This window comes from Suncus etruscus, chromosome 11 (assembly GCF_024139225.1).
Source record: "Suncus etruscus isolate mSunEtr1 chromosome 11, mSunEtr1.pri.cur, whole genome shotgun sequence".
NCBI lineage: Eukaryota > Metazoa > Chordata > Mammalia > Eulipotyphla > Soricidae > Suncus > Suncus etruscus.
Genome location: NC_064858.1, coordinates 87,049,719 through 87,077,305, shown reverse-complemented (window position 1 = coordinate 87,077,305; position 27,587 = coordinate 87,049,719). Strand labels below are relative to the sequence as shown.

The 27,587-nt window shown below is 45.5% G+C and overlaps 1 protein-coding gene and 1 non-coding gene across 2 annotated transcripts; one reads left to right on the top strand and one right to left on the bottom strand.

Moving 5' to 3' along the window:
* OS9 (OS9 endoplasmic reticulum lectin) lies at positions 1 to 27,464 on the bottom strand. The gene is made up of 14 exons (XM_049783071.1): positions 27,280 to 27,464; positions 26,673 to 26,849; positions 25,062 to 25,125; positions 24,857 to 24,933; positions 24,568 to 24,666; positions 5,637 to 5,847; positions 5,291 to 5,404; positions 4,980 to 5,080; positions 4,776 to 4,827; positions 3,002 to 3,090; positions 2,439 to 2,735; positions 1,827 to 2,016; positions 727 to 839; positions 1 to 377 (listed from the first exon to the last, which is right to left on the bottom strand). Exons 1-14 carry the CDS (start codon positions 27,442 to 27,444, stop codon positions 252 to 254), a joined length of 1,875 nt encoding a protein of 624 aa, XP_049639028.1. The 5' UTR covers positions 27,445 to 27,464; the 3' UTR covers positions 1 to 251.
* Positions 20,398 to 20,501, top strand: LOC126023733 (U6 spliceosomal RNA). The gene has a single exon (XR_007500810.1). It is a non-coding gene; the product is annotated as a U6 spliceosomal RNA (small nuclear RNA).
* Positions 27,465 to 27,587: the final 123 nt, after the last annotated feature.

The window sequence follows — 27,587 nt, the reverse complement described above, 5'->3', positions numbered from 1 at the left end:
CCAAACTGGGGACAGTGACAGGAAGTGTGGAGGAGGTAAGGAAGGGGGTGAGGGAGGTGCCTGCAAGTGGAGGATGGCTCTCAGCAGGGCAGTGCTCCCTCAGGGCCCCAACACACACACCCCCAGAACCCCTCCAGGGCCACAGCTCCGCTGGACTCCGCTGCTTTGCCATCAGGACCCCAGAAGGTGAGGATGATGGCAAGGCTGGTCTGGAAAGACTCTGGACTCCGGGGAAGCCTGGCGTGTTGGTCTCAAAAGTCAAATTCCTCCAGCTCCCCAGTGCCATCCCCACCAGGGGAGCCCCACACTCTGCGGTAGTTGCTCTCAAGATCTTTCTGCCGCTGCCGCTCTTTCTGCGCCTCCTCTGCGCCCTGGACCTGGGGGAGAATGTAGGTGAAGCTAGAGAAGGACATAGGCAGGTGGGAGGTCTCCTAAGGGAGCAAAGAGGAACCCCAGGCTGGGCTGAGAGGGAACCCAGGAGCTCAGAACTGAGGAGGCAGAACAGCTTGTTTCTCAACCTTCTTCCCACTTGGCCCCCTTCTGACTTTGCTTCCTTCCAGTACACAAGCTCCCATCCCTCCGGATATCCTGGCCCTTAGACTCAGGCAGTGGTTCCCCGTTCACTTGATTTTCACCTGCAGCCCCTTTGGAATATTCTGGGGTCTAAATCGCTTCGTTCCCATAACAGGGTGCTTGAGAAGGCCCATGGGGTGGGACACTGCTTACCAAGATATTGAAGAAAATCTCCTTGAGATTTTTCGTGTCCTCATCGGTCAGCCAACGTGTCTCCTCCTCAGTCCCATCAGCCCCCGGTCGAACAATTTTGATCTCAATTTTCCCTGAGAAGGACCATGATCAGCAATGAAAGGGGGTGCAGGAGGCAATGATGGGTCTTGACCTCTCCACCCTGGGGGCAGTGAGTCCCTTCTGTCCCACAGCTTTCTCTAGGTCTGCCATCTGTCCCAGCTGTATGCTTTACTGATTCATCTCGGGGACAGTGAGGTCCTAACTGGGGCCTCAGGGCAGAGCCTGGTGACTCTGGGCTCAGGATCTTCATCTTAGAGGGGAGAACATAATAAGGCTATGACTCGAATGAGGGGGCTGTGGGGGGGCACCTCTGCAATCCTGCATGGGGTCTGGCGGGGAGTCTGACTCTAAATACAGGTATACCCTCATTCTACAAAATTCTCTTCCCAATTCACAGCCCCCTCTGCCCTCCCTGTGCCTTAACCCTGCTTTCCTCAGCAGCTGGTAACCAAGGTTTGTTTTGACCAGGTTAGAAAAGTAGAGTTCGACACACCACATGCTGGTGCTTGAAGGACTTTTCTGTGTTTGCGGAGAGAATAAGCTAGAGAGTTTGAAAGTGGCCCCTGCCATTTGGAATGTGAGCTGTTCATATCCACAGGAGCCTGTACAATGGCCCAAAAGGCTCTGAGGAGAGGAAACAATATCACATTGGTCCTCACTTGGTTCACCCTGATGGCGGGGCCTTTCCCAGGGCTAAGTCCTAACTATCTACAAGCTGCTTCCTCCATGGATGTGCATTTTTGGCACATTCAGTGACATTGCAGCCGTCTCAATTACTCTCCCGATTTCCCACTTGCATTGCAGCAAAGGTTCTGCCAGGGAACCAGCCGGGCCAATGCTCAAAGTGTCTTCCAACAAGGGTAACCAAGCAAGGGAATAAGGCCACAGGGAGAAGGCAGGAGTGAGAAGAGAGTTCCAGAAAGAAGAAAGAGAATGAGAAATCTCAGAAGGGGTTCCTTGGAGACATCCCTGAAGGCTAAAGAGCAAACTGACTCTCCTTCCAGGCTGACAGTGTTTACCTGCTGGTTGGGGTGATGGGGGAGGCTTTTTAGGAACCAATTTCCTTCTCCGATGCTTCTTCACCTGATCTGGAATTTGCTTTTCCTCCAGCCTTTTGATGAGTTTGTTGAGGGTAGAGGTGAGGGCCAGCATTGCCCGGTCATGCTCCGACTCCTTCTTTACCCCCTCTGGGTCCAGCTCTTTCTCGGTCTGCAATAGTCAAACAGAGGGTCGGGTTTGGGGGAGTGGAGGCCAGAGGTCAGGGCTCCACAGGAGACCTACTAGCAAAGTTGGATTCCATCCGCCCCACTTTTTGTTTTTGTTTCTGGGTCACCCCCAGGTTGGTACTCAGACGCTACTCCCAGTTCAGTGCTCAGGGAATGTATTTAGTGGACCTCAGGAACCTCACAATGACAGGATCAAACCAGGGTCTCTGCAGGTTTGACATGAGCTCCAGCCCTTTAAGTCCTTCCCCACCCCCAAACACCCCCATAATGAGGTTAAACACTCCCAGTGGGGAATGCTCTGCCTAGTCCATGCTGTGCTAGGACATATGTCATGTGCCCCTAGATCCGTCCTGTGCTGTCCCAGAGGGGCAACTGCAGAAGCCCCAGGAGCAGAGCTGGGCTCACTTCCTGGATGATGTGGTCCAGTTCCCGCTCCATGCCAGCCTTCACCTCCGAACGAAGCCGGTCTCGGTCTGATGGAAGCAGAATTCCTTCCAGCTCCTTCTCAAATTCTCCCAGTAACTGCCGTTCATCCTCATCCTCATCTTCATCTTCCTCCTCTTCCTCCTCCTCCTCCTCCTCCTCCTCCTCTACCACCTCTTTCTGAGATTCAGGGCCATCCTTTTCCTTTACCTCTGGCTCCTTTGAAGAAACTCGGACATCATCATCTGCAGGTTGCTCTTGACCTGCCTTTGGCTTTCCCTGGGTGGGTGGGGATGGGAAGAAAGATAGGAGGGGATGGGTGAGTGACAGTACAGTGGTAGGGTGCTGGCCTTGAATGTGCCCAACCCAGATTTAATCCCAGGCATCTCTGGGGCACTGTCAGGAGTAATACCTGGGTGCAGACCCAGGAATAACCTCTGAGCAATGCCAGATGTGCCCAAACACAAAACACACACACACACACACACACACACACAGAAAGAAAGAGAGGGGGGGGGAAGGAATGGTTCCCAATGCTCCCACACCTTTTTGGTTCCACCTTTCAGCTCCTCTATCAATCGAATCAAGTCTGCAGGACTCCGAATGACTTTGACTTGAACGTTGTTCTGAAAACCTGAAATAAAAGATTAAGAATATTGGGGCTGGAGACAGAGTGCATAGAGCACATGCCTTGCACATGGCAGACCTGGGTTTTATCCCCAGAATACTATATGTTTCCCCAAGCAACTCTAGGAGTAAGCCCTAAGTAACACTAGGCATGGTTCAAAAACCAAAAAGAAAAAAAGTATAAGAATGCGTTTGTTATATTTTAAGTTCTATTTTAACTCTGTGTGTGTGTGTGTATGTGTGTGTGTAAGGAGGCAGGGATGGACCCTGAGTCTTACATATGTAATGCAAATGCAAATGCTCTACCACTGAGTTATATCCCTATTTTTTTGGGGGGGGTCACACCCAGTGGCACTCAGGGGTTACTCCTGGCTCTACGCTCAGAAATCACTACTGGCAGGTTCAGGGAACCATGTGGGATGCCAGGATTCAAACCACTGTCTTTCTCGTGCAAGGCAAATGCCTCACCTCCATGCTATCTCTCCAGCTCCCCCTATTTTTTCTTTATTTTGGTTTGCTTTTGGGTTACATTCAGCAGTGCTTGGGATTATTTCTGGCAGGGCTCAGAGATTAGAATCAGTTGACCATGCACAAGGCAAACATCGTATGTCTTGCTCGTGCTCCAGTGCTGCTACTTTGGCTTTCTAAGGAGACGAGATTAGGAGCTCTGGAAGAATGAACTTCAATATGGTCAGGGAGACAGGGCCAATATGCCCTTTGGAGAGCACTGGCCCAGCATGAGCCTAGGAAAGGGAGAGGAGGCTAATGGATATGCAGTTCCCTGCTCTTCCACGTACTGTTGATGATTCTGGTCCTCATTTCCTCTGTTAGGGTCACAGAGCAGATTCTGGGACCAAATACTCTTCTTCCAAAGCTTCTGTACTCCCTCCTCCACAAATATGAGTCATGTACCATCATCTACACAGTACCAGGCATTCTATTGCAAACTAAAAATTTTTTTTTCTCATTTTATGAAGTAACCCTCTAAGGTAAAGGTTATCACCACATTTTATGGGGGAGGAAACTGAGGTTAAGTGAAATTATCCAGGATCACAAAGTCAGCAAGTTAGCTGGACTCTCCCTAGAATAGAGCCAAGGGGCCGAAGAAATAGAACAATGGGTAGGGTGCTTGCCATGTACCTGGCCAACCGAATTTTGATACCTGGCACCCCATATGGTCCCCTGAGCATCACCAGGAGTGATCCCTGAGCACAGAACTAGGAATACGCTCTGAGCATCACTGGGAATGGCCTCAAGACAAAAACAAAACTAAAAATGCCTGAGGGAAGTAGATATTGATGAATGGATGGGTACAGGAACACTGTATTCCTAAAACTTAATCATAAATAACTTTGTAAATCATGGTGCCTCAAAAAACAAAAGAAAGAAAGAAAAAGAATAGAACATAAAAGCACTGTTGTCTTTTTTTTGGTTTTGGGGCCACATCGGTGACGCTCAGGCTCAGGGGTTACTCCTGGTTATGTCTTCAGAAATCACTCCTGGCTTGGGAAGCCACATTTGACGCCAGGGAATCAAACCATGATCCGTTCTAAGATAGCACGTGCAAGGCAAATGCCCTACTGCTTGTGCCACCACTCTGGCCCCTATAACCTCCCATCTTAGAATTTAATTCTTCTTCACCCACATCCCCTGCCAACCCAGAAATAAAAAAGAAGCAAAAGACCTGCTCACCATCAGTGGGGCCTGGAACATGATCTGCTGCCTCACGGACTGGTTCTTGCTCCTAAGGAGAGAAAACCGGGCAGTCTAGTTTGCAAACTAGTTACTGAAATCCCTAGTACTAAATAAGTCACCTCTGAGTGCCCTTCACTTGAGGGGTCTCCACCCAAAAAGCCCAGGTTGTGCCTCAAAGAACAACTAGGAACAAGCTCTCACCTCCGCCTGAGTTTCTTCCCCTTCTGGAGCCTGCTCCTCTGGGTCATGGAGTATCTTCCAGAAATCAGACTCCTTGCTGTTATCCTTGGTTGGACTTGTACCTGGAAAACAGCAGTTAGGGAGGAATCTGAGAGGGGAGAAGAAAGAGAGGATCCAATAGGATGGGGTACAACACCCTTCTCTTTTGCTAAGGGGCTCAGGCCCAAAGCATTCTGTATTCCAGTCCCAAGAGTCAGTACGAGACAATCAGTCTGGAGCAGGGAAGAAAAGAGTCAAGTTTCATGGTACAGATGAGGCGAGGCCCTGCTTACCTGCTTTCTCAGGGGTTGCCTCCCTAGGCTCCCCAGACTTGGTCTCACTCAACCCTGGAGTGTCCAGGTCTTGCAATTCCTCGGTGACTTTCTCTCCATATTGCTTTGACTTTCCTGAAAAAAGAGGGTGGGTGGGACAGGACATATTTCTCTAGGTCAGTTACTATTTTTGCTGAGTCTTCCCCGTGGCTGTCTTTCTTCTTTGCTCTTTCATTTTATTCCATTTTAGATGGGCCACAGCTGCAGTGCTTGGGGGCCACGTGGTGCTGGGACTGAACTAAGGGCCCCCCACATGCCAGGCACACACTCTGCCACCCTCGCCCTCCTGGCTCTTACCATTACTCACCGGTTTCCCTCTGAATGTAGGCCAGGTACTCATCAGGTTGCAGGGCGGGGTGACAGAGAATGGCCTGGGGGGCGGCACTGGGTGGGGGCCGCAGGAGAGGGTGGGGGCAGAGCCGAGGGGTCCGAATGGTCAACACATAGGAGCAGGACAAGGGCTCGTCCACGCGATCAATGTAGTCCCCAGAAATCCCAGCACCCTCGTCACAGAGGAACTGCCAGGATAGAGAGGGGAGGAAAGAATAATTACCAGCCGCACATTGCTTCCATTCTGAGAGTCCTTGTCATATTTAAGCACTTCAGTGGATCAGGCACTGTGCTCAGATGTGGACATGGCACTTGGTATATATTTACTCATTTCCTAATTGCAATCAGCGAGGGCAGGGGCAGTGAGTATCTCAACTGTGGGGTTCAAGAACATTTTTTTTCTGACATGACCCACTATTAAGTGATAAAAGCAGGAACTGAGCTGTGCTCAGCTGACTTATCTATAGTAAATGAGTTGAGTCGTTTTATATTCATGTGTGTGGCACTAGTGGTAAGGCGTCTGCCTTGCAAGTGCTAGCCTAGGATAAACCATGGTTCGATCCCCCAACATCCCATATGGTTCCCCAAGCCAGGAACGATCTCTGAATGCACAGCCAGGAGTAACCCCTGATCGTCACTGGGTGTGGCCCAAAAACAAAAATAAAAACAGAAACAAAGTTCAGTTAAGCTACTCTCAGGAGAGTAAATGAATATTGGTCTATGCAAGGTACAAATGCAACACAGCACTTTTTTTTACACAGTACTTTTATGTATATATATATACATGTATATATATACACATATATATACATGTATATATATATGTATATGTATATATATATTTGTTTGTTTGGTTTTGGTTTTTGGGTCACACCTGGTGATGCTCAGAGGTTACTCCTGCCTATTTGCTCAGGAATCGCTCCTGGCTTTGGGAGACCGTATGGGACGCTGGGAGATCAAACCGTAATCTGTCTTAGGCTAGCGCATGCAAGGCAAATGCCCTACCACTTGTGCCACTGCTCTGGATCCTCTAAATATATATTTTTTAAAGATATGAAATGGGCCAGAGTAATAGCACAGTGGTTAGGGCATTTGCCTTGCATGCAGTCAACCAGGATTTGATCACCAGTATCTCATATGGTCCCTAAGCCTGCCAGGAGTTATTTCTTTTTTTTGGTTTTTGGGCCACACCCGGCGGTGCTCAGGGGTTACTCCTGGCTGTCTGCTCAGAAATAGCTCCTGGCAGGCACAGGGGACCATATGGGACACCGGGATTCGAACTAACCATCTTAGGTCCTGGATCAGCTGCTTGCAAGGCAAATACCGCTGTGCTCTCTCTCTGAGCCCAAGAGTTATTTCTGAGCACAGAGCCAGAAGTAACCCCTGAGTGCCACCATGTTTGGCCCTAAAACAAACAAATAAAAAAAATAACAAAAGAAAACAGAACAACAGAACTCTGAAGGAACAAACTTAAAGTCAAAGAGAGTACAGGCAAGCTCAAGCCAAAGGACACTCAAAGGAGGAAGGAGTGGAGGTTAGTTATAGCAGGACTTGCCTCACATGCAACCAACCTGGGCTCCACTCCATGCATCCCATATAGTCTCCTCTAAGCCCTGCCAAAAGTCAGCCTTGAGCAGAGAGTCAGGAGTAAGCTCTGAACATAGCTGAGAGTGCCCCCAAGCCAAAAAGATAGAAAAATAAAACAAAATAAATAGGGAGGCATTTTGATGGCAAGAAATTTAGAGGAGCTAAACTAGTTTAACTACAGACCAGCTAAAGCAGTGAGAGCAAAGAGACAGCAAGTAGGAGGCTTCCTGAAGGTCAGAGCAAACCACAAACATTTGCATAATATATGACTCTATAGGCTGAAGTAAGGAGTTTGCCTTGCACACGGCCAACCTCAGTTAGATCCCCAGCATCCCATATGATCCTCCGAGCTTTGCCTGAGTGCAGAGCCAGGAGTAATACCTGAGTATCACAGGGTGTGGCCTAAAAACAAAAACAAAAAACACAGCAGAGCAAAAACAATAAAAGGAACTCTAAGTTACCCAAAGTTACTATGGAACAATTTATAATCCACATAACAAAAACTGTAGAATAAATTAGCTTAGCTACATGCAGCCGGATAGTGGGCACAATCCCAATAAAGGCAGACAGCTAAACAAATGACCAGAAATGTCTCAGAGCCCTGCTACCTTCATTTATTACCTAAGGTGAGTGGTGTAGGCACAAGACAGTGATCACAGAGGTTTCATGCTGAAGGCTAGATAGACTTTAGTAAAATTCAGTCAAGCCACTAAAAAAATAAACTCTCAAACATCAACAACAACAAAATTTTTTGTGGGGGGCACACCCGGCGGCACTCATGGTTTACTTCTGGCTCTCTGCTCAGAAATCGCTCCTGGCAGCCACGGGGGACCATATGGGATGCTGGGATTTGAACCATCGTTGCTCCTGGGTCAGCCACTTGCAAGGCAAATGCCCTACCGCTGTGCTATTTCCCCGGCCCCTCAAACAACAAAATTAAGCCTAGCAGTGGAGGTCAGGAATTAGTTGCTCAATTGCATTATTTGAATGCAATATTTGAATTATTAATGGGGCCAAAGAGAAAATACAGCTGGGAGCTGGAGAAATAATACAGTGGTAGGGCATTTGCTTTGCATGTGGCCAACCCAGGAGGGACCTAGTTCGATTCCCAGCATCCCATATGGTCCCCCACCAAGCCTGTCAGGGATGATTTCTGAATGCAGAGCCAGGAGTAACCCCTGAGTGCTGCTGGGTATGGCCCAACAACCAATCAATAAATAAAGTTAAGGAAAAAAAAAAGAGAAAGTACAGCTGATAGAGTGCTTTCCTTGTATGTGGCTGTTTGATTCTCAGGACCACATATGGTTGGTTCCTCCAAAGCCCATCAGTAGTGAGCTCTGAGCACAGAGCAAGGAGTAAGCACTGGACAGAGCCAGGTATAGCCCCAAACAAACAAACAAACAAACAAACAAGAACTGCAAGAAAACAAACTCAAAGTCACAAAGGGAAGAAAATAAGATACAACTGAAAAAAGTGATAAAATTAAAAGCTTTCTTCCTCTCTTCTTTCCTCCCTCTCTCCTCTTTTCCTCCTTCCCTCTCTTCTTACTTTCCCTCCTTCCTCCCTCCTTTTCCTTCCTCCCCTTCCTTCCTTCCTCCCCTCCCTCCCTTCCTATCCTTCCTTCCTTCCTCCCTTCATCCCCTTCCTTCATCCCTTCCCCCTTCTTGCCTTCCCTTCCTTCCTTCATCCCTTCCCCCTTCCTACCTTCCCTTCCTTCCTTCATCCCTTCATCCCTTTCCTTCCTCCCTTCCTCCCCTTCCTCCCTTCCTTCCTCCCTTCATCTCCTTCCTTCCTCCCTTCCTCCCCTTCCTGCCTTCCTTTGTCCCTTCATCCCCTTCCTTTCTCCCTCCCCTTCCTTTCTCCCTCCCCTTCCTTCCTCCCTTCCTCCCCTTCCTTCTTCTTTCTTTCTTCCTTCCTTCCTCCTTCCTCCCTTCATCCCTTCCTTCCTTCCTTCTTTCTTTCTTTCTTTTCTTTCTTTCTTTCTTTCTTTCTTTCTTTCTTTCTTTCTTTCTTTCTTTCTTTCTTTCTCTCTTTCTTTCTTTCTTTATTTCCTTCTTCTTTCTCTCTCCTTCCTTTTCCTTCCTTCCTTTTCCTTCCTTCCTTCCTTTTCCTTCCTTCCTTTTCCTTCCTTTCCTCCCTCCCCTCCCCTCCCTCCTTCCTTCCCTCCTTCCCTCCTTTCTTCCTTCCCTCCTTCCTTCCTTCCTTCCTTCCTTCCTTCCTTCCTTCCTTCCTTCCTTCCTTCCTTCCTTCCTTCCTTCCTTCCTTCCTTCCTTCCTTCCAGAGCCCCAGCACTGCATATCCAGCACTGCATGCCCCACCCCTCTGTGCCCCAGTCCCCAAAGCACTGTCTGGGCCTGAACAGCTATACTCTGTCTAAACAAGCACTGTATTTCAGGTCCAGGCACCTGAGTGATCAGGCCTGAACCCAGTATAGAGCATCGGGCATCACTGAACCCTGAAAAAATAACTAAGATGATTAACAGATCCTGTCAACAGAATAAAGAACAAAACCCAAATGATTATCTCAACACTGCCAAAATTTTTTGACAAAATTTAACACCATGATCAAAACATTTGACACATTTGAAAGAGAACTCCATCTATGTGACAAAAAATATTTATTAAAAAACCCACAGCTACAAGGCCTAATGAAGATGTAGTGCTGCTGGGACCCTTCGGTGCTGGAGAACCTAGCCTGCCCAGTGGTGCCCAGGGAACTCCAGGGCTATACCTGGGATATCTAAACTTCATGGGCTACATCCAGTGATTCTTGTGGGATCATATGGTGCTAGGTATCTATTTGGGGGGCAGAACACATTAGGTATGTGCCTTAACCCCTATATTGTTTCTCTGGCCCCAACAACATTTAATTTCTGTTGCAGTGGTGTTTCACAAGTAATTAATAATACTGGTCCTTTGTAAAAACAAAATCAAGGGGACTGGACTGATAGCACAGTGTTTAGGGCACTTGCCTTGATCATGGCTGACCAGGTTTCGATCCCTGGCATTAAATATGGTCCCCTGAGACTGCCAGCAGTAATTTCTTTTCTTTTTTCTTTTTTGGTTTTTGGGCCATACCCGGCAGTGCTCAGGGGTTACTCCTGGCTGTCTGCTCAGAAATGGCTCCTGGCAGGCACGGGGGACCATATGGGACACCGGGATTCAAACCAACCACCTTTGGTCCTGGATTGGCTGCTTGCAAGGCAAACACCGTTGTGGTTTCTCTCCGGGCCCGCCAGCAGTAATTTCTGAGTGCAGAGCCAGGAGTAACCCCTGAGTGCCTCTGGACGTGGCCCCAAAACAAAACAAAACAAAAACCAACAGCTGATATAGTATTCAATAGTGAAAAAAATATTCTTCTGAGAGTCAGGAATAAGGCAAGGATATATGCTCATGCTACTTCTACCTAACATTTGATTAAGGTTCTTATTTATTTATTTATTTATTTATTTAGTTTTTTGGGTCACACCCAGCAGTGCTCAGGGGTTACTCCTGGCCCTACTCTCAGAAATCGCTCCTGGTGGCCTCAGAGGACCATATGGGATGCTGGGATTTGAACCATCGTCCTTTGGCATGCAAGGCAAACACTCTACCTCCATGCCATCTCTCCAGCCCCATTGACTAAGGTTCTAATTAATGTAGTATGCAAGAAAAGAAAATTAAAAGGCATCTAGTTGGAAATAAAAAATTAAAACTATATTTATATACATTCCAATATTATCTATAACAATTTTAGGTAATACACAAAATATCAATTGGGACTATAAAAGGAATTCAATTAGGGGCTAGAGATAGAAGTTAAGGTATTTGTCTTGCATGTGGCAGAGCCAGATTCGATACCCATATGGTCTCCTGAATCCACCAGGAATGATTCCTGACAATAATGCCAGGAGTCAGCCTTGAACACAGCCAGGTGTTGCTCAAAACAAACAAGAAGAATTCAATAAGGTTTCAAGATATAGGAATCAACTGTATTTCCTTACACTTGCAATGAACAACTCAAAAATTAAGAAGGTCAAAGAGAATCAGAGAGCTAGTACATGAAATTAAGACACCAAGGTTGGCCACTTGCAACTCTACCTGTTGTACTATCATTCCAGAAATTATTGTGATCTATTTTTCAAAAATGGTTTAAAATATAAAAATGACCAAAACGCTGAAAAATAGAGGAAAGGGCTGGAAAAAGTCCAGCAGGGTGAATGTACTTTTTTTTTTTTTTTTTTTGGTTTTTGGGCCACACCCAGCGGTGCTCAGGGGTTACTCCTGGCTGTCTCAGAAATAGCTCCTGGCAGGCACGGGGGACCATATGGGACACCGGGATTCGAACCAACCACTTTTGGTCCTGAATAGGCTGCTTGCAAGGCAAACACCGCTGTGCTATCTCTCCGGGCCCGTGAATGTACTTTTTATGCAGGAGGACTAGGCTTAATTCCCAGTTCCATATGGTCCCCTGAGAACTAGGAGTAGCCCCCAAACACAGAAATAGGTACAGCCCCTGAGCATCTCCTGGAGTGGCCCCAAAACAAAACAAAGGGACTATAGGGATAATTTTCCATAAGTATATTTCTTTTTTTGGGGGGGACACACCCGTTTGATGCTCTGGGGTTACTCCTGGCTAAGCACTCAGAAATTGCCCCTGGCTTGGGGAGACCATATGGGACGCTGGGGGATTGAACCACGGTCCTTCCTTGGCTAGCCTTACCTCTAGCGCCACCTTGCCGGCCCCAAGTATATTTCAATTGTGAATTTGTATGAACCTAATATAACCTCAAAACTCATGAAGAAAAAAAATGAACCAATTCCCAAATCCACTGGAGACAAGTGTCCTCAAACAGTATAAATTTGGCAATAGATTATTTCAGGATATGGTTAATCGAAGTCATGTAAGTTCATGAGAATTTTGTTTAGAAGCCACACCTAGTAATGTTCAAGATTTACTCCTGGCTCTGCACTCAGGAATTATTTCTGGTGGTGCTCTGGGGGCCATAAGGGATGCAGGGGAATTGAACCCAGGTCAGCTATATACAAGGTAAGCACTATCACTCCAGTCCCTCAAAAGAAATTTTACCACTGCTTAATTACCTAGAAGGATGAAAAGTACCTAAGATTAACTTGATTGCCAGAAGTAACCTTTTTTTTTTTTTTTTTTTTTTTTTTTTTTGTGGTTTTTGGGTCACACCCGGCAGTGCTCAGGGGTTATTCCTGGCTCCAGGCTCAGAAATTGCTCCTGGCAGGCACGGGGGACCATATGGGATGCCGGGATTCGAACCGATGATCTCCTGCATGAAAGGCAAACGCCTTACCTCCATGCTATCTCTCCGGCCCCCAGAAGTAACCTTTTTACTGCAGAAAATAATTATCTATATGAGAGCCAACAAGTCTCCTTCTTGAAGCCCAGGCCCCAAATATTTGTTTGTGTTTTTTTTTTTTTTTTTTTTTTTTTTGGTTTTTGGGCCACACCCGTTTGACGCTCAGGGGTTACTCCTGGCTATGCGCTCAGAAATCGCTCCTGGCTTGGGGGGACCATATGGGACACCGGGGGATCGAACCGTGGTCCGTCCTACGCTAGCGCTTGCAAGGCAGACACCTTAACTCTAGCGCCACCTTCCCGGCCCCGTTTGTTTGTTTTTTAGTTTAGTTTTAGTTCAGAATCTATATCCCTAACTTTTCTCATTGCTTTGGAATCCTCCTCTAGGTAAATTCTTTGTGTATGCATAATTAATTTTGCTTCTCCCTCTCTATTAATCTGCCTGATGCTAATTTAGATATTTGCCCATCACTGAGGGTTATTTTGTTGTTATTTGTTCTTTCATTTGGGAGGGTGGGAGATGCTACACCTACCAGTGACTAGGTGGTGCAAGGGGAAACAACCATAAGTGGTTCTGGGGAGTAAACCACAGTCAGTCACATGGAAGAAAATTGCCTTAATCCCCATTCTAACCCTCCAGCCTCATCATGAGAATTTTATTTTATTTTTTAAACATTTATTTATTTATTTATTTAGGGTTTTGGGCCACATCTGGTGGCACTCAGGGGCTACTCCTGGTTCTATGCTCAGAAATTGCTCCTGGGAGGCTCAGGGGACCATGTGGGAATCCAGGAATCAAACCTGTGTCTGTCCCCGGTAGGCCAAGTACAAGGCAAATGCCCTGTCACTGTGCTATGGTTCCAGCCTCTATCAATGAGAATTTTTTTTCTTTATCACTGAGAATTTTAACATAACCTTTTTAGTAACTGATTAGTTAGTCAATAAAATATTTAAGAAAGTTTGAATACAGGGCCGGGCAGTGGCGCGAGAGGTAAGGTGCCTGCCTTGCCTGCGCTAGCCTTGAATGGACCGCGGTTGGATCCCCCGGCGTCCCATATGGTCCCCCAAGCCAGGAGCGACTTCTGAGCGCATAGCCAGGAGTAACCCCTGAACGTCACTGGGTGTGGCCCAAAAACCAAAAAAAAAAAAAAAAAAAGAAAGAAAGAAAGAAAGAAAATTTGAACACAATTATAATCCTGCACTGAAGAATTAGAAAAACTACACTTTTTGTTTGCTTTTGGATCATACTAGGCGATGCTCAAGGGTCGTTTGGAATGCTGGGGATCAAATATGAGTCAGCTTTATGCAAGGCAAGTGTCTTACTAGATCTCTGGGCCCCCAAACTACATATTCTTTCAAGCACACACAAACCATTTTAAAAAATTCACCCAAAGAAAGTCTCAACAAACCTCAAACTAATCAATGATATAATGACACAATGACATAAAATTAAAATCAATACCAGTCATATCAAGAAAGCAAATAAGGGGCCGGGAAGGTGGCGCTAGAGGTAAGGTGTCTGCCTTGCAAGCGCTAGCCAAGGAAGGACTGCGGTTCGATCCCCCGGCATCCCATATGGTCCCCCCAAGCCAGAGGTGATTTCTGAGCGCATGGCCAGGAGTAACCCCTGAGCGTCAAATGAGTGTGGCCCAAAAACCAAAAAAAATACAAATAAAAATGAACATGGAAACACCTCATCTCAAAATGTAGGAAGCAACGAACACTGTCCTTGAAATGAAATAGGAACATTTTTAGTGTTTTCTGTCTGTTTTTGAGTCATACTCAGATGAGCACAGGGGTTATATAGGATACCAGGGATCAAACCCAGGTCCTTATCCACTGTACTATCACTACAGCCCCTATAGTGAGAAGATTAAAATTGTGATCAGGGAAACTAGAGTGATAGTAAATCATAGCATGAGGCTTAGATAGGTTTGAACTCAGGCATACCATATCATTCCTGAGCACTGCCAAGAATGATTCCTGAGTGTAGAACCAGAGTAGTCCTTGAGCATCATTGAGTGAGGATTTAATACAAAAATTAATAAATAAATATGATCAGGTAAGGAGAGATGAGTAAAACATCCCAGATGTTAGAATGGTTCAAATTCTCATCACAATCATTTCCTGAGTATATCAAGAACTCTTAAATATTAAGCAGAAAAGATCAAAAGTCCATTAAAAAATTAAGCAATGGGGGGCCGGAGAGATAGCATGGAGGTAAGGCGTTTGCCTTTCATGCAGGAGGTCATCGGTTCGAATCCCGGCACCCCATATGGTCCCCCGTGCCTGCCAGGAGCAATTTCTGAGCCTTGAGCCAGGAGTAACCCCTGAGCACTGCTGGGTGTGACCCAAAAACCAAAAAAAAATTAAGCAATGGGGCCGGGAAGGTGGCACTAGAGGTAAGGTGTCTGCCTTGCAAGCGCTAGTGTAGAACGGACCTCGGTTCAATCCCCCAGCGTCCCATATGGTCCCCCCAAGCCAGGGGTGATTTCTGAGTGCATAGCCAGGAGTAACCCCTGAGCGTCAAACGGGTGTGGCCCAAAAACCCAAAAAAAAAAAAAAATTAAGCAAAATAATGTTGATGGTCGAAAGAAAAGCAAAAATTAAAACTTCCTAAAGATGAGTAAGATTATATATTTTCTTATAAGAAATGCTTTAAGAGAAACAATATGGAAAAGTCACTCTTTTTTGTGGGAGTTCCACCTGGTGGAACTTGGGGATTACTCCTGGCTCTGTGATCAGAAATTGCTCCTGGCAGGCTAGGGAACCATAAGGAATGCTGGAGATCAAACCCGGATTGGTTCAGGGTTGGCCATGTGCAAGGCAAATGCCCTTCCCGCTGTGCTATCGCTTCAGCCCCAGAGAAATAATTTTTCATCTGATGCCTGATGACTGGCTCAAATCCAAAAATTTAAAGTACACTGAATTGAGTTTGTAAGGAAGAAAACCAGCATTCTTATACATTGCTGTAGGGAGAGTAATTTACTTAAGCGGGTAATTTGGCAGTACATATCAAATTTATATGGGTCTACTGCCAGGAATTTAATTGACATGTTCTCTGTAGGTACAAGATTAATCATTGCAGCACTTTCATGTTAATAAAAGATTTAGAACAAACTAAATGTCTATCAGTAGGGAGCTATTTAGACAAATGGTGACACAGGTGCATCGGAAAATAAAACAGCAACTATATTTAAAAAAAAAAGATGAAAGATTCTTTTTTTATTTGTTTTGTGTTTACACCCAGCAGTGCTCAGCGGCTGCTTGGTTCTCAGGGATCACTACTGGTGGTGCTGGGAGAACATGCCGTTCTGGAGACCGAATCCAGGTCTCCTGCGTGCTAAGCATAACCCATTGAGCTATCTCTCTGGCACCCAAAGATGCTTTTAATATAATGATTTGCAAAGAGCTCAAAGATAAACACTTGTATGTACATTTAAAAATATCTGTGGAGACACTGGGACAATGATGGAGTGAAGTGGATGCTGTGAGGGGTTAGTTATACAGAGGACTGAGTTATGCAGAAGCCGTATTATTAACAGTAAAGTAAACTAGGGTGCCTAAAATTTGGGGAAAAAATTCGGCAAGTGGGGCTGGAGCGATAGCACAGCAGTAGGGCATTTGCCTTGCACGTGGCCAACTCAGGATGGACCCGGGTTTGATTCCTGGCATTCCATATGGTCCCCTGAGCCTGCCAGAAGTGATTTCTGAGCACAGAGCCAGGAGTAATTCCTGAGCGCCACAGAGTTTGGCCCCAAAACAAAAACAAAATCTGCAAGTATAATAATTCTCTTTCTGATGGCGATGAAAATAGGCTGATGAGGTAAAGAATGAGTTAAGACTTTTTTGCCAGGGTGAGGCAATGCTAGAGAGGCTAAAGAGCCTGCTGGACAGCAGTGGCTGTGAGTTCAATCCCTGATGCAGTCTGCCTGTGCCGAGTGCACCGCTGGCAGCTCTGCTGTCTCTAATCCTGGTAGTATAAGTGATCTCTAGCCACACTGTAGTCAAGTGTATTTGAGTACAACAGAAGGCTGTATGCCTCAGCAAGCACTACAACTCAAAAGATGTGCAAGTACCTTAGCCAGGAGTGCAAGCTCCAGCCCCGCAAATGTGGTTATAAAACCACAAATGATAAGAATAGTCATGAGTAAGGACTGTGGCCATGTGCGCAAGCACTATAGCTAGATAAATGAGCAACCCCTGATGAGTCACACAACAACACGTGCGAGCATCACAATCAAGTGTGTGTACTGCCCCAGTCGTTCTGGCTCCTACCAAAAGAGCAAGGGAGATCAGTGGAGGAGGAAGGGCAGAGAGAAATGAAGAAAATAAATCTGGAAATGTTTCATCAAATATATTTGATGCATTTCTATATTTGAGCTGTGTGACTGTAATGCCTATTAAAAATTCAACATAGTTTTATTAGTCTTTTTAATATTTCGGCATAAATCACCAGGCTTATTTAGCTCTTTTTTTTTTAATTGTCGAAGAAGTTAGAAAGAAAACAGGAATAAAAATAAATAATGAATGTGTTCAATAAATAATAAAAAAACTATCAAGGAGTTGGAGAGATAGTATAGCAGCGAGGTCATTCGCTTCACACGTGACTGACCCTAGTTTGATGCCAGGTATTTCTCTATGATTCCAAGTAATTCTTGAGTGCAGAGTCAGGAGTGACCCCTGAATATTTCTGGGTGAGGCCCCAAACCAAACAAACAAATAGACAATCAGGAGAGTGAACAAAGTCATAAGGGAATGAAGTCCTGGGAAACCTGGCAGAATCAATGGCAGAATGCCAGCCTTGTAGGCATGGGGTCATGAGTTCAATCCCTGGCACTGCCAATGTGCTGAGAGCAATTCCAGCAACACAACAGGTATGCAGTCTCTGGCGAGCTGAAAAGAAAAATATGTGGACACTGCAAGTCAAAGTGCAGCTCTCAAAGAGCACTGCCACCACGAGTTCAAGTACCACAGTCACATGTGTGTGATTCCCAGTCAGCATGAGAAGAGAAGGGAAAAAGGGGTGAGAAGTCGGAAAACTGATTCAAACAGCAAAATAATACTGCTCTCGAACTAATAAATTAGATATCGCTCTAGCAAGACAGGGCATCCAACAGAAAAGACACCGAAGTCAGCAATTTCTTTTTCTGAGGACCAAGGCCATAGGTGAGGAGATAGAGACGTCCAGGAAACTGAACATATTTTTAAGATCATGTTTGCATTAGAAAAAATGATGGGATTGAAGAAAAAGGACATGCTCAGATTGAAGTCATCAGGGTTTTAGGAGGGGCTCTGAGTAGTCCCCCAAAGTGATGGGATATCGCAAGCCATCTTGGGTCTAAGTAGAGAATAAACAAGAGCAGGAGTCCTCATGACTGAAACTCAATTACAAACATGTTTGTAAACATAGTGCCTAACGAAAGAAATTGTTATATTAAAACAAACAAACAAAACAAAAAGAGCAGGAGTTCTGTGTTCTATTTTGAGGAGCCTGTCTCCCAAGTGGAACTCAGGAGGCTTGGACAGTACATTCAAACAACTACCTGGAGCACCATCAATGATTGATGGTGCAGGAATACAAGAAAGAAATGGTGGATTAGAAGCCAGAAAGATAGTGCAGAGTTGGGCTGGAGTGGTGGCGCAAGCGGTAAGGCATCTGCCATGCATGTGCTAGCCTAGGATGGACCACGATTCAATTCCCTGGAGTCCCATATGGTCCTCCAAGCCAGGACCAATTTCTGACATATAGCCAAGAGTAACCTCTGAGTATCACCAGGTGTGGCCCAAAAAACAAAACAAAAAAATAAGTGCAGAGTTAAAGCACCTGCCTAAGATGAAAGTGAATCCTGTGTTTGCCCCCCAAACACTAGCCTTGAGCACTGCCAGGAGGGATCAGACCACAGCAAAGCACAGAACTAAGAGTAGCTCCCAAGTTTCCAGTTGTGGCCTGAAAACCGACCACCCTATTCCAGGGATAAAAAGAATGATGGAAGGAATGGCTGTGAAGGCTAGTAGGTAGGAGGCCAATGAGGTGAGTTGGGAAAGAGGCAAGACTGCAGGTTGAGAAGAACTTGAAGAATTGATTTCCATCTACAGGAATGTCCATATGAACCTATCATAAATGCATTACACCATTCATTGGTAGTTACATAGTTCCTTCTATTTTGCTGTTTAATGTATTTTCTTCCTTCCTTCCCCCCCCCCCTTTTTTTTTTTTTTTTTTTTTTTTTGGTTTTTGGGCCACACCCGTGGTGCTCAGGGGCTACTCCTGGCTATCTGCTCAGAAATAGCTCCTGGCAGGCATGGGGGACCATATGGGATGCTGGGATTCGAACCAACCATCTTATATATCTTATTTTGCAATGAAGAAACAAAACAGATACAAATACAATATGTGTTGGGCCCGGAGAGATAGCACAGTGGTGTTTGCCTTGCAAGCAGCCGATCCAGGACCAAAGGTGGTTGGTTCGAATCCCGGTGTCCCATATGGTCCCCGTGCCTGCCAGGAGCTATTTCTGAGCAGACAGCCAGGAGTAACCCCTGAGCACTACCGGGTGTGACCCAAAAACAAAAAAAAAAAAAAAAAAAAAAAAAACCAAAAAAAAAACAAAAAAAAACAAATACAATATGTGGCCTGCAGGCCATAGTTTGAGACCACTGGCTCAGAGGATAGCTTTAATTGAGGGCTCAGCAACCATATGGTACCAGGGACTGAACCCAGGCCTCCCACATACAAAGCATGCTTTCAGCTATCTCTTGACCTCTGTCTTATGAAATCTTTGGTACAAGCTCTGAGACTTAACCTTATTACACTGCCAAGACACCAACTTTGTTTCAGATTTATAAAGCTTGTGACTGCATGACACCTCAAAATGGTATAGCAGTGTCAGTGATGAGAAAGTTACATAGAAATCTACCAGGCTTGTAAGCCTCAAGAATAGCACAGAAGGGGCCTGGAGAGATAGCACAGCGGCATTTGCCTTGCAAGCAGCCGATCCAGGACCAAAGGTGGTTGGTTCGAATCCCGGTGTCCCATATGGTCCCCCGTGCCTGCCAGGAGCTATTTCTGAGCAGACAGCCAGGAGTAACCCCTGAGCACTGCCGGGTGTGGCCCAAAAATCAAAAACTAAAAAAAAAAAAAGAATAGCACAGAAGGTTCTAGCACCAACCATAACTTTAAGTTCTTAGACCCTGACTTTACTAACACCATGAAGAGATAGAATGATCATTTCTTTTTTTTTTTTTTTTTTTTTTTTTTTTTGTGGTTTTTGGGTCACACCCGGCAGTGCTCAGGGGTTTTTCCTGGCTCTGTGCTCAGAAATCGCTCCTGGCAGGCACGGGGAACCATATGGGACGCCGGGATTCGAACCGATGACCTTCTGCATGAAAGGTAAATGCCTTACCTCCATGCTATCTCTCCGGCCCCAGAATGATCATTTCAATTTGACCTTCGTTGATCTAAGTTTTGATAATTCCACTTGCCTTTGTGTAGTAACAAACCATATTAAGTACATTTCTCTGTGCCTGCAAGGAGGCAGGCTGGGATGGTGGGTGGGAAACTGGAGACATTGAATAGAAGGAAAATCATACCAGTATGGTAGGACTGATGTTTGAATAATAATGCCTGAAATAACTTATTATAAATAACTTGGTAAATCAAAGTGTTACAATGAAAAAAATCTTTGGTCTATTATTCTATTCATTAGCTTTATTTCTTTTATTTATAGTTATTTATTCTGGTTACTAATCTTTCAAATTTCTCATTTCAATGTAATACAGTTTCATTTTTTTTCTCTTTTTGGTTAACACTTTGCATCTAGTGTAAGAAATATTTGCCTGTGCTTGCTTCAGTAACGCATATACTAAAATTGGAACTATATGGAGAAGATTAGCATGGCCCCTGCAAGAAATATTTGCCTACCCAAAGTAATACAGGTATTTTTCATGCTTGATTCTAAAATTTTAATTTAAAAATTCTATGCAGTATTAGGATTACCTGAGCTTCATAGGTGTGAAACAAAACTTTCATTATTTTATTCTTTTATTTTAATTAATTAATATATTTATTTTTGGGATTTGGGTCACACCCGGCATCGCTCAGGGATTACTCCTGGCTCTACGCTTAGAAATTGCTCCTGGCAGGCTCGGGGGACCATATAGGATGCCAGGATTTGAACCACCATCCTTCTGCATGCAAGGCAAACGCCTTATCTCCATGCTATCTCTCCAGCCCCTCATTATTTTATTCTTATTATTTGTTCATTTATAATTGTAGCGCTTAATATATCTGGCTGTGGAGTGGTTGGAATTTGTTTGTAGCACCAAAGATAAGAACTAGCAGAGCTTTCAGGATTCAGTTTGGCACCTATAGGCAGCATCTGGCCTTTAGTTCTTCACCAATCAAAGATACAAATAGGCAAAGAAATGATTAAAGTACCGTATTTTCTGGCGTATAAGACGACTTTTGAAACAAAAAAAGTCAACCGAAAATCGGGGGTCGTCTTATACACTGAGTATATCCCGAAAAATGTTTCAATATGTCACTAAATGAAACAAACAAACAAACAAAAAAATCAGGGGGGCCGGAGAGATAGCATGGAGGTAAGGTGTTTGCCTTTCATGCAGAATGTCATCGGTTCGAATCCCAGTGCCCCATATGGTCCCCCGTGCCTGCCAGGAGCAATTTCTGAGCCTGGAGCCAGGAATAACCCCTGAGCACTGCCGGGTGTGACCCAACCCCCCCCCCTCCCAAAATCAGGCCGCAGAGTTTCCAAATCTCTTTCTTGGGGGCTCCCAAACAGTACTCAGGAGATCTGGGGGCCACTTCTGGCAAAACCCAGCTAACCGTGTTGGTGGTTCAGTGCTAGGGTCCAAGGATGGGGTATTGTTTGGTTCATGTAGTTGGGGAGATTAACTGACACCACTAGGGAATTGCCAGAAAAGGTGCCTATGATAAGGGACCAATCACTGCAAGGCTGCTCGGACCGCCTCTCTGACTCAGCCAATCCAAGCAGGCTTTTGATGCATGCAAATTAGACAATGTTCTGTACCGAATCTACACTGTCCAAAGCCTGCTCAGACTGGCCAGCGTCAGAGAGGAAGTCTATTACAGTAGAACCTTTGAACCTTTGCTTGTTGTGATTGGCTCACTGTGGTACATACAGTTGTAGCACAGGAACGTTCTGTCTGATACAGCGAATATAGGCCTAAATCTGTTTTAACTGCAAAATTAGGGGGTCGTCATATATGCCGGAAAATACGGTACAGTGAATGCAATGATTATGTATGAATGCTTATGGGTTATTAAGAGACTGAGAGTTTGGGGCTGGAGAGATAGCATGGAGGTAAGGCGTTTGCCTTTCATGCAGAAGGTCATCGGTTGGAATCCCAGCGTCCCATATGGTCCCCCGTGCCTGCCAGGCTCAATTTCTGAGCATGGATCCAGGAGTAATCCCTGAGCACTACCGGGTTTGACCAAAAATAAAAGAGTCTGAAAGTTTGGACCTCTACAATTCCATTTTGGAGTTCAAATGTTCAGTGTGAGAGTACTAGAAGTGTAGATTGGGGGGGGGGGGCACACCCAGTGATGCTCAGGGGTTACTCCTAGCTATGCGCTCAGAAATCACTCCTGGCTTGGGGGACCATTAGGACACCAGGGATCGAACTGAGGTCCATCCTAGGTCATCGAGTGCAAGGCAAACGCCCTACTGCTTGCACCACTGCTCCAGTGCCAGACATGATTTTTGAGAGGTGCATTTAAATGGAGCCCCAATTGAATGGAACCCCATGAATGGGAATAGAATATTTCTAAGATAGCAAGAAGTCTGCAACCTGGAAGGGGCTTCATCTGACGGTCATCTTGATATTAACTTTTTAATTTCTAGAACATACAAAATAATTTTTTTTCTGACCATGCCCAGTAGTGTTCTAGGAGCTACTTCTGGCTTTGTGCTTGAGTTGCATAGGAAGTGCTTAGGGATGAAACACACATCTCTTACATGAAAAACATACTCTGGTCCACTGAGGTATTTCTCCAACCCAAATTTTTTCTGTTGATGAGCTACCCAGTTTGTAATATTTTTTTTGGAGCAGCCAAAGATATAGATCGAAGAAAATATGCAATTGGAAGGGTTACCATAACACAATTAACTTTCTCGGTTAGCCAAGAAAGTCAATAATAAGAGACATTTAAGGTGGTTTAACGTTCATTCATTCACTTAATGAAAAATTTCTGGCACCTACTTGGTACCAAGTATTACTCCAGGCACTGGGGATAAACAGACATTGTTCCTTTCTTCTGGAGTTCATTACTCCAGGGGACACAGAGATATAGATATTAAAATTCTAACAAAGAGGAGCCAGAGTGATAGCATAGTGGTAGGGCGTTTGCCTTGCATGTGGCCAGCTCGGGATAGACCTGGTTTGATCCCTGCCATCCCACATGGTCCTCCGAGCCTGCTAGGAACAACTTCTGAACACAGAGCCAGGAGTAATCCCTGAGCACCACCAGGGGTGGCCCCCCAAAACAAACAAAAAAATCTAATAAAGAAGTGGAGTAGATGCAATAGTATAGCAGGTAAGGTGCTTGCCTTGCATAAAGCAGATCCCTGGCATCCCCTATGCTGTCCTGAGCCCTTCCAAGAATGATTCCTGAATACAGAGCCAGGAGTAATCCCTAAGCATTTCCAAGTGTGGCCCCAACCCCTTCCTCCCTCCAAATAAAATCTAGCACAGAGACAATGTTAGATGAATCTTCCTTTTCTTTTAATTTTTTTTTTGGGGGGGGCATACCCAGTCGTGCTCAGGGCTTACTTCTGGCTCTGCACTCAAGAATAATTCCTGATGAGGGAGACTATATGTGGTGCTAGGGAGATATACTCAAGTCATGCATCCTTCCCACTGTGTTATAGCACCAACACCCTCATCCTCATTTTATTTTTTGTTTCCAGTACTAGGAACTGAACCTAGGTCCTACACATGCAAAGTGTACATTCTACCAGTCACATTCATAACCCAGGATAGCAACTTTAATGACTATAAAGCATTATATGTATTTGTGAGTATGAATGTATATTATGTCTTCTGGCTTCACAATCACATAGTAAATCTATACCTGTGTCATGTGGTTCTCTGTAGTCCGTACATTTGTGAATACACATTAGAAAGACCTGAGGAATTCTTTTTGTTTGCTTGTGTTTGGTGGCCAAACCCAGTGATGCTGTACTCCTGGCTTGCTTGGGGACTATAGAAAATGTCAGGGATTGAACCCAGAGTGTCTGTGTACAAGGCAAATACCCTATCCACTGTCCCATTGCACTGGTCCTAGATCAGAAGTTCTTATTAAGAAATTGGCAGAGTGGGGCCGGAGAGATAGCATGGAGGTAAGGCGTTTGCCTTTCATGCAGAAGGTCATTGGTTCGAATCCCAGCATCCCATATGGTCCCCTGTGCCTGCCAGGGGCGATTTCCGAGTGTAGAGCCAGGAATAACCCTGGCTGCCCGGCGCTGACGGGTGTGACCCAAAAACCAAAAAAAAAAATAAAAATAAAAAATCATTCCAGGTGGTGCTTAGGGGACCATATGGGATACTGGAAACTGAACTAGGGTTGGCTGTGTGCAAGGCAAGTGCCCTACCCACTATACAATTGCTTCAGTCCCTCTAAGGGACAATTTAGGAAATAATGACTTAAAGTGTCCTGAATATCCAGGCAGTGGTATCCAGGTCACAGCTGGAAATAAAAGTTTAAGCATAGAATTCGAAGCAGTTATTTTTCAACCACCACTCCAGGAGCCAGCGCTGGTTCCCAGGTATCTGCAGGCTAAGAACCACCAGTCTACTGCAATGGTCACATATGCCAGTCCATGAACTGGTATGTAGGACAGGTGCTGGTCCTTAGGTGTACAAAGATTGAAAACCAATGGCTGAGGGTTTGGGACAGACTATTGTGCCTTCTTTCCTTAGAATGAAATCATCAGCAATAGAGTGTCAACTTCTCTCTCTCAAGACTTACCCGAACCTCAGCCTCCCGGGGCCTCCCATTGAGGTCACACTTGGATCCATTGCCATAGGACTGGCTATGGTAGCGTTTCAGACGATGCTGCTTTGAGGCCTACAGAGGACATCAGGCAGAAGGAAAGAAGGCATAAGAACAAGAACAGCAAGGAAGAAAGAAGACACTGTGTTCTACTGGTCACCAACCCCCCAAAACATGCCAATTAACCTTGATTTTACCCCAGCTTATAAAAACACTTAGTAAAATGCCAGCACCCCCTTTCCTCCCAATTCCACAGCCCTGCTACCTTGGCCGTTTCATCATCCCAGTCGAAGGCCGATTGGTAGTAGCCAAGATAGAGAACTTCACCCTTGATTTCTGAATCTGCAAGAGACACCACAGATAAGCCAGTCACTCCCTCCTAAGAGGAGTAGGAGGGAAAGAGACAGGGAAGATGGTCACCTTCCATGACATTTTGCTGAAGGCTTAAGAAAATGTAAAGGATGAGTCACCTTCCATGTGGTACTGCTGGATGTGGCGTCCATAACAGAATTCGTACGTCCACCAGTCCTTGGTCTGACAATAAAAGAGGAATAATCAGGTGTATAGAGGGCAGATAGCTCCTCCTATTTCAGACTCTCTCCTGACTCCAAGATACCAACCACTCATCTGTTTCCCATCTACTTTTGTACCCACACTCAATTCCCCAGATTCTCGGGGCAGAGGGAAGGTAATTTTCCTTCTGTGATTTGGAAAGCTAACTTTAAAGTGTTTTCAACTGTGATCTTTCTATTCCTACCTTTTTTTGGGGTGAGGTGCATGCCCAATGGTTATTATTATAATAATGGTTATTATTAAGGTCCTGACCAGTATGTGGGGGACCATACAGCATAGGGGGTAGAACTCAGGGCTCTTTTATGTAAAGCATGTATATTAACCCCTGAACCCTTTCATTGGTCCCATTTCTTCCTTTTAAACATTAAAACATGTTTCTGTACCCTCCATAAAGATAGTTGTGATACCTGAAATATTAAGACCCAAGGAACAGGGCTAGAGCAATAGTACAATTTGTAGGGCTTTTACCTTATACTTGGCCAACCAGAGTTTGACCTCTGGCACACCATATGGTCCCCCAAGTCGCTGGGAGTGATTACTGAGCACAGGCCCAGGCATAAATACTAAGGACCACTGGGTATGGCTCAAAAACAGAAACAAAATAGGGATCAGAGAAACACAAGAATAGAATCTAGTAGGAATATAGAAGACATAGCAATAGAATAAAAGAACAATAGCACAGTGGGGAGGGCATTTGTCTTGCACATGACTGACCTGGGTTCAAAGCTGGACATCTCATATGGTCCCCTGAACCTGCCAGGAGAAATTTCTGAGCACAGAGCCAGAAATAACCCTTGAGCCAGGCGTGGCCCCAAAACAAAGAAATAAAAAGTAAACACAAAAATATTGGTTGAGGGGCTGGAGAGATAGCACAGCGGTAGGGCGTTTTGCACACAGCTGATCCAGGAAGGAACAGTGATTTGAATCCCAGCATCCCGTATGGTCCCCTGATCCTGCGAGGAGCAATTTCTGAGCACAGAGCCAAGAGTAACCCTGAGTGCCGAAGGGTATGACCCAAAACCAAACAAAAAACAAACAAAATAATAAAAGGTAAAGACAAATATTGGTTGAACTTCTTTAACACTCCTGGTGTAGTTCTAGCCACTGGAGAGATGATTGTGAAAAAAGTAAATTCTCATGACTCCCTGGACTTACATTTAAGTACTGGGACTGGCTCAAAATGAAATAAACTGATGATTCAATGAAAAAGATGATTTTAGATAGTTAAAAGTGTCATGGGAGGGGGGATATGACTCAGAGGACAAACACACATCTCTTGTATCTTGGATTAAATCATATTCTGAGATCTTCTATCCTAACATTCAGCAAAGTGGATGCTGGTGTCTTAGATGCTTCTTCCTATGTAAGATTGACCTATCTATGGTCTTCCAAAGGCATTGACTCCCACATTCACAGGTACTGATCTCCCTCATTCACAGGTACTCAGATTCTCAGGTAGATAGATGTATAGCTCCCACACCTCATCCCATTATCCCCAGCGCCTTCACCTTCAGCAAGCAGGGCGCATCCTTCATTGGACTCAACAACTCAGGGATCCCAGGTCCTTGGTAAGCAGGGGTCTCTTCTTCCCTTTCCCTCTGGAAGTGAATAGCTCCAGCTGGCAGGCGGCACTCGTAGCGTTGCTTGTACTTGGAGGAGACAATCACCACATCTGAAGCTTGGCTCTGGAGGGGAAGAAAAGGGGATAGTGGGGGAGCAGGGAGGCAAAGAGAGGCTGGGGTCAGGGAAAACAAGGATATCCTTCTTCAAATCCTCAGACAGGGTCCGGTTAAGAGAGAATGATTCCCAAATGGTCCAGCAGTGTCTGGAGGGAGTGAACACAACCCCACAACCCTACAGGGGAGGAGTCTGGATCTTTCAATGCAGAACTGGGGACCTGTCAGCAAGAAGCACCACCCCTCCTGGAGAGTCCCTGACCACAGGGGAAGAACGGGGCTAAGTCTGTGATCCCCAGGAATCATGCTAGACTCTACCTCCTCTGCTCGATTCTTCTAGAGCTCCTGTCTCAGACTTGCAAAGCTGCCCTCCTTCTTCTACCTTATCCCCAGTTCCCTGGGCCCAGGACCCTTGTCCCCTCAACAACCTCCTCCTCACCTGCCCTCCCATGACAGGCAATGGCAAGATCTCAATCCCGTAACGCATCTCGCTCAGCTCCTCCAGGTTCAGGCTCCCGACGCCACCAGTCCCTCTGGCGGGAACTAGGACGCTCAGAAGCAGCAGCAGTCCCAACAGACTGGACAGCAGCCCTGCCGCCGCCATCTTTCGTCCCCCTTCTTAGCCAGAACCAACTTTTTCCGCCCTCAACCTGGCGGCGGCTTCAGACGTCCCTCGACGCAGGCGCGTCTTATTGGCTCAAAGTCTTGTCCGTCTCCCGCTCTTTATTTCCATTGGTAAACGTGGCA

Coding starts and splice junctions, on each gene's coding strand:
- OS9 (XM_049783071.1), bottom strand. CDS start 27,444: ATGGCGGCGGCAGGGCTGCTGTCCAGTCTGTTGGGACTGCTGCTGCTT. Junction 840..1,826: donor CCCATCACCCCAACCAGCAG/GTAAACACTGTC, acceptor GGTCCTTCTCAG/GGAAAATTGAGATCAAAATT. Junction 378..726: donor AGATTTTCTTCAATATCTTG/GTAAGCAGTGTC, acceptor ATTCTCCCCCAG/GTCCAGGGCGCAGAGGAGGC.